Source organism: Gavialis gangeticus, unplaced genomic scaffold, assembly GCF_001723915.1.
Source record: "Gavialis gangeticus isolate Ggan-Ray unplaced genomic scaffold, GavGan_comp1, whole genome shotgun sequence".
Taxonomy (NCBI): domain Eukaryota; kingdom Metazoa; phylum Chordata; order Crocodylia; family Gavialidae; genus Gavialis; species Gavialis gangeticus.
This window is the reverse complement of record NW_017729031.1, coordinates 59,921,404-59,928,771: the sequence shown is the minus strand read 5'-3', so window position 1 is coordinate 59,928,771 and position 7,368 is coordinate 59,921,404. Positions and strand designations below refer to the sequence as shown.

The window sequence follows — 7,368 nt, the reverse complement described above, 5'->3', positions numbered from 1 at the left end:
AATAGAGCACACCTGCCAGCCACTGCCAAAGAGAAGGGAAGAGAAAAAGCCCTGCTCTGCCTGTGGGGAGGGGAAAGAAATGGCACTAAATTCACAACAGCTTAAACAAGAATAGTTCTCTCTGTGAAGAACTATAAACTGAAGAGCTATAAACATAGCATGGGTTGTGTGTTTGCTTCCTCTTCCTGCTGCCCCCAAGGTCTCTGGGATTTGCAGTCCACAGTCACAATAGCAGGACTCTGCAGGGCTGCTCATCACTTCTTCCTCCTTCCACATGCCTCTGGGATTTGTAGTCCACAGTTGTAGCCAGCACTACATTTTAGCAGGGCGGGGCAGGGCAGGGCAGCTCTGTACTTGGGGGAAGGTGAGTTTAACCCTCCTCCCTGGCCACAGACCCCAACAGAGGTTTGCCTGAGCCCCAGCCAGTGAGCCAGCCCTGCTCTCTGTAGCAGAGAACACATCTCAGCCCAGAGCTCAAAAGCATGCTGGGATCCTGGGGGACTCTGATTTAACTTAAACCAGGAAGAAGACTGAGACAGAAGTTTCATAAACTAGTTTGATCCAAATCAGCTAAGTCTGATACTACATTCAACCATGTTTATCTTAACCCAGTTTCAGCCATTTTGAAACTGGTTTATGTGCACTGAACTTCTGCTCTGCTACAGGTTTAAGCCAGTTCCGATCACTTAAACCAGTTTATGTGTAACTTCTGCCCCAAGCCTAAATGGATTGTGTCTTAGGCAGCTTATGTAACAGAACTTAATTAACAGAATAAAGCAAGCTGTTCTAGAAAAGCAAAAGAACTTATCGTGCAAAAGTTTAACAATAAGCTCTAAATGAAATTTCTTTCAAGGTTATAACAACAATATTGTGTTTAATCCGTTATTCTGGGCAATAAAAGGATTAAACTACATTCGCCAATTGATTTATATGGGATGAATCAAGAATCATCAATACTACACTGACTACTATTCTCATTTTTGAATCTTTTGTAGGTAATAGCATTTAAATAACATACACAAACATAAAATACAACTGAATTTAGTGAATGTTTTAAATTATGGTTGAGAGTTGTTTTCCTCCTAAAGAAAGATGCATTCAGCTAAAATTTAGCACGTAACCACAGGATTATAGAAAATTAGAGTTGGAAGGGACCTCAGGTCATCTAATCGAACCCCCTGCTCAAAGCAGTCCCCAACAATATAATCCTAGCCAAGGCTTTGTCTAGGTGGGTCTTAAAAACCTTCAAGGATGGAGATTCCACCACCTCTCTGGGTAACCTATTCCAGTGCTTTACTACCCCCCTACTGAGAAAGTTTTTCCTTATATCCAACTTAAACTTCACTTGTGGCAACCTGAGACCACTGCTCCTCGTTCTGTCATCTGCCACCACAGAGAACAGTTTAGCTCCGTCCTCTTTGGAACCACCCTTCAGGTAGTTGAAGGCTGCTATTAGATCCCCCTTCAATCTTCTCTTCCCAGACTAAATAAGCCCAGTTCCCTCACCCTCTCCTCAGAAGTCACGTGCTCCAGCCCCCTATTTTTACTGCTGCTCCACTGGACTCTCTCCAATCTGTCCACATCCCTTCTGTAGTGGGGGGTCCAAAACTGGACACATTTGTGGCTTCACCAGTGCCAAACAGAGGGAAGTGTTTATTTCCCCTCAATCTGCTGGCAACGTACTGACTAATGCAACTCAGTATGCCTTTAGCCTTCTTCACTGCAAGGGCACACTGTTGGCTCATATTCAGCTTATTGTCCACTGTAACCCCCAGGTCCTTTTCTGCAGAGCTGCTGCTTAGCCAATCCATCCCCAGCCTGTACCAGTGCATGGGACTGCTCTCTTAAGTGCAGGATTTTGCACTTGTCCTTACTGAATGTGAGATTTCTTTTGGTTCAGTCCTCCCAATTTTTTTAGGTCTCTCTGACAGTGGCAAGTAATCAATCATGATCTAGCCCTACCCTCCAGCGTACCTACTACTCCCCCCCACCTTGGGGTCATCTGCAAGCTTGCTGAGGGTGCACTCCATCCCATCTCCTAGATTGCTGATGAAGTTATTGAACAAAACCAGCCCCAGGACTGACCTCCAGGAACACTCCACTTGATACCAGCTTCTAGTTAGACTTGGAGCCATTAATGACTACCCTTCAAGTCAAATAACCCAGCCAGATTTTTATCTACCTTATAGTCCATTTATCAAACCTGTACTTCTTTAGCTTGCTTCCAAGAATGCTGTGGGAGACTATCAAAAGCCTTGTTAAAGTCAAGGTATATCACATCCATTGCTCCTCCTAAATCCACAGAGCCAGTCATCTTGTCATTGAAGGCAATCAGGTTGGTCAGGCATGACTTTAGTGAATCTATGCTGACTTCCTAATCACCTTCTCCTTCAGGTGCTTAGAAAAATGGATTTCTTGAAGACCTGCTCCATGATTTTTTCAGGAACCGAGGTAAGGCTGACCAGTCTGTAGTTCCCTGGATCGTCCTTCTTTCCAGTTAATCATGTTTTAAATTGTGACCTGGCCATATGTTTGAACAATTAATAGTGTGATAAAATGAGGAATAAGCCACAAAGTTACCCCACAAAGAAAAAGTAACAACTTTGTGGCTGGTTCTAATCATTGCAGTAACTGAACATGTGCCCAGGTGCACCCCTGTTGCTGGAAGCCCATCAGCTGATCAGGGTTCTTAGCCATGGGAGCACACCATGCATCCCCAAACTTGGGCATATGCAACAGTGGGATTCTCAGCTGTGGTGATGCGGCTGAGGAGGCTCCCAGCTATAGGAACTTGCTTCTTGCTAGTGCAGGGGGAGCTTGAGATCACAATTCCAGGTTCCCCTGCACCAACAAGATGGTCTGATGTGTTTGGACCACACATCAGATCCCTTGTACCTTTACCTGAATGCCTGGAGGGGCCCTTAGAGGACATCCAGTGCTTAAAATGGGAGGTCATGCCACTCAGAATGGATGGCTGAATCCGTGTTTATGTTTTTCAGTCCCTCATTGTTTCAACACTTGCTAGCCAATCTTTCATCATCTTTTCACATTGTTGTAAGGTTGGAGTGTTGGTCCAGGAAATAATTTTAGATCAACTTCTGTGGCCAAAAGCTCATCTAACATTTCTCCCAAGTCTATGGTTGCTCAAACAAAAGATAACACAAAAAAATCCTTGTCATCAATTCTTCAATCACCCAACTTTCTCCAGACAGAACACAAATATTACTTTTGAAAATTTCTTAGGAAGATTATTTTGAGTGCAAAAGGAAGGAGGTAGTTTTGTGCCATCTGTTAAAGCGACAATAACTACTGTGATTCTCATTTAATCATCCCCCACAGTTCACAAGGACCAACTTGACAGTCCTTTGTGTTCACAGTAATACTAGTCAGCATGTCCAAGTAGACCACTGTTTCATTTTCATTTTAAACTTTCCCCAATAATGTATTTGTGACCTTTATGGCTAATTACAGATCACTGATAAACTATCAACTTTTCATGTTAGTTGTGCACATGTTGAGCAAGGTTGATGGCTCCTCTCAAAACAAGACCAGTTGTTTTCATGACCTACAGACATCTATTCAGACTCCCCTTTCTATTCTTTCCTTGACATGTTTTAAATTCATGTACAAGTTCCAATACCTGCAACTGCATCACTTCCCTTGTGACTAGAAATCCTTTATTTTTTTCCTGAATAATTCAGTTTTGTGAATATCTTCTACCTTTTTGGCTCTTGAAATGCCCTGTATTTATACACAGTTAATCTGGTTTTCATTTTCCATTAGTCATAAACTTCTTTCTACCTAAAACACTTTTCTCAACTGCATGGAAACTGTTGTTCTGTCTAATTTAGGACAATCAACTTGAGATTGGCATCATAATTTATCCGCTTGTCTAGGTTCACTTGCAACGTCATTGACCCTTTCACCTCTGCTTACATATAGCTTTATCTTCTACATGCCACACAGATCAGGTTACTTTGTAGCTGAAAAAAAAATGTGGTCTTCGCACCTACAGTCCAGGACAAGGAGGTGTAATATGGAGGCTCACTTTTGCTGCTGTCATTGATCACTGCTTTGGGTGGCTATCTGATATTGGCTGTTGGACAAGTTCCAAACATTCAATTTGTCCTGGTCACAGGAGACTATGATGGGATTGCTGCAATTGGGGGAGCACTACCACCACTTGTCTGTCACATACGAATAATTTACAGGAGCAAAAATTTAGTTGACTGGAGACTTAACTGGCTAAGGAAGCTATTTAACAAAGCACCTTCCTACACACGAACACCAACTAGCAACATACCAGATCTTCAATGTTTCCATAAATGTTCTTTTTCATGCCTGATGCTCGTGTAGCCACCCATCCTCCTAAGGAACTGAATTCCATGGAATCAGGTTCATGACCTGTACAGTAGCCTCTTTCAGCAAGCTAAAACACAGAAAACAACATATTCCATAGATAAGAGTCTGCTAATTATCAATTTACATTAAAAACAAATTACTGAAGACAAGCAAAGAAAGTCTCTTGACCAGTGTACTATTCACGTACAAATCTATCACTTGTGCCTTAACATCTATCCTCAATTTGACACAACATAGTTCTGTTTCTACTACACCAATACTAAGCAGTGTGTTAAATTATGATCTCTCTCCCGTATTTAAAAACCCAAGACCCCTGTTGTTTGTAAAATATGCCATTTAAATACATATGGAAAAAAGATTATAACTAACTAACTGCCAACTTCACCTAAATGTTGCCAATAAATAAAGCATTTAATCTCCTGTTCATTCTATTCTAATGTGATATGCAGCATGTCTGCACAAAATATGAGCAAACTGCCTGTACTTAATTCTTGCAAGGAGTGATATGTTTTAATATATAGCCATCTGGTTGGGTTTCCTGGATGCAATACCACTGACTATTTGTGATGCAGATCATGCATTCTTGTATATTAAATAGTCACTTGTTTCTCATTTTTCTATATTAGCCTGGCTTTGCCATCTGTACAGCACCTGAGGTTGATTGGATGCCCTTATAACTGCAACACTGAAAGCAATCCCACTGAAATAATTTTTAGAGACCCAGCAGTCTCATGTTGAATGGCACAAATACCACCAACTGTATTTACTCCTCTGGAGATAATCTGTTCCGACTAATCTGATCAGTTTAGTAAGGGTTCACATTTTTCAATCATGCTACTTAGATATGGAATATTAGCTATTAAAAGGTATCTGTTACATCCAAAAAGTTAGAATCTCACGGTCAAAGTTAAAACACTCAGAACTTGAAAAGCACAAGAAGTTAAGATTGACTGTAAATTTAAATCCCCTTCTGTATAGACTTTGATAATCTACTTAACATGATCATATACTAGCTTGTTTCCAGGACCTTTGCCTCATTACATGTCTTGGAGAAGGACCACTAAATGAACAACGATTCAATATGCAAGTGTTTCAGAGACTAATAGTAATTTCAAAATAAAGCAATAATTTTCTCTATACAGTCACCTCGCTCTGCAACATGTATTCCTGCGAGTCACAACTTTCTTGGTACCATCCTCAAAAGCAGCTTTTTAGTTGCTGCAACAGCCACTGCTGCACCGCAAATTGTACCTCTGCATCACTGGCAAGTCTGTATCCACAAAGAGCCTCTTTCAACTGTCCAAGCAGGTGACAATCACATGGTGCAGAGCAGGACTACAGGATACATGTAGCAAGTTTTCAAAGCCCAGTCAATGCAAATTCTAAACAATCACACTGCAAGAGTGCCTGTTGCAGCAACCAAAAAGCTTCTTTGAGGACAGCACCAAGGAACTTGTCACTTGCAGGAATACTTGCATTGCAAAAGTCAGGGTGACTAGGTAAAGAAACTATATGGTCCAATAAATGATCACTGCACACAAATTTTTGTTTTGAAATTGCTGTTAATTTCTAAACACCCTCATATTTATTCTACCCTCAATGTAAATAAAGTGTGTGGCTTTAAGCCTTGTTTAAGTAAACCATGCTCTGGATACACAATAGGCTTCTTTATGGACTCCTCACTGCAGCATGCATGCTTCACCAATATGAAATAAATTCATCTTAACACAAGCCAATCTTAATTTGGCTGGAATTTTCTGAGAATGTAGTATTTTATAGCATGTCATTTGTTCAAAGCAGAGTTCTCAGGCTTTACAGTTGTAAAAACTCAATACCTATGCAAATAAGACTCCGGGGTATTAAGGTGGACATAAAGAAAAATGAGTGAGTTAGTGGCCACCTGTGAAAAGTTTAAAAGTGACTCACCAGCATCACACAAAATGTGTGCCAGTCAGACTAAATGTTATTGCAGATATCTGGGTTTTAATGCCTGAACCACAAAGCTCCCAACCCACAGGCCCCCTGCCTTGTTCACTACATTTTCCAATTTCTGCAAAGGAGACAGTAATGCTGTGAATAACAGCTTTATGAACTGCACCAAGTTATTCATTTCTCAAGTATGAACTACACCCCCCATGCAAACAGCAATCTTGTGGAGAAATAAGTCTATATCATGCACAGAGTTCATAAATTACCATTGTACTGGTAACCTTCTTTCTGGCGTTTCCAACTTCTAAAGAGATTGCCAACAAATTATTTTCTTTTATAAAAATATAAACAAATTCTGATTCTCTGCACCCAGAAACTCCTAACTTAAGCCTTTAATGAGCTCAAATAGATTTCTTGTGCTAAAACTTCTGAAACAATATTAATTTATATTCAGTACTGACCAAATTGTTAGTCAAACTATACATTAAAGACAAATTCAAAATGTCGTTTCCTGCTCAAGAGGAGCCTAAGTCTAATATAGCATTTCAATTTACAAGAGTATGAAACAGAACTGTAACAGGAAAAGGGTTATGCTTTACTCTAGTGGGAGGAAAATTCTGTGGCATTTAAAGGATGGAATAGTTAGCGAAGTATCAGAAGTTACTACCCTAGAAAAAAATGTCATTTAAATTAAGGGAATATGCTCTGTGCATTTTAATTCTAACCTTTAAAAAAATTGGAAAGGTTAAAATATTACATCAAATGATAAAAAAGCAATATAAAGTAAGAGGTGTGAAAGGCCATCTCTCATAAACTGCTGTGTTGTTAAAGTTTTTGACAAAATATATTTAGAAAAATTTATAGTGCTCACTCAACTCCTCTTCCATAAAGTCCTTTCAAACTTGTATACATAGCTGTCCCTAGTGCTGTGTGGGGCCTGGGGCCAGGGGATGGCGAGCAGGGAGGTGGCCAGCAGTCGAAGCACAGAGCTGGTGGCGCATGGCAGCCACATGAGAGCTAGCGGCACGTGGCAGCTGCGGCGGAGCCTGTATGGCACTGTCTGCTGGGCCCACAAAG

General features: G+C 40.6%; 1 protein-coding gene across 1 annotated transcript in view; it reads right to left on the bottom strand.

The window, feature by feature from the left end:
• The window catches only part of AGPS (alkylglycerone phosphate synthase), a gene marked incomplete at its 5' end in the record, with an annotated part of 110,510 nt that overhangs the window by 75,188 nt on the left and 27,954 nt on the right, over positions 1-7,368 (bottom strand). The window contains one exon of the mRNA XM_019523004.1: positions 4,304-4,429. Coding sequence (XP_019378549.1) covers positions 4,304-4,429 — 126 coding nt within the window. The remainder of the gene's footprint in view (positions 1-4,303; positions 4,430-7,368) is intronic.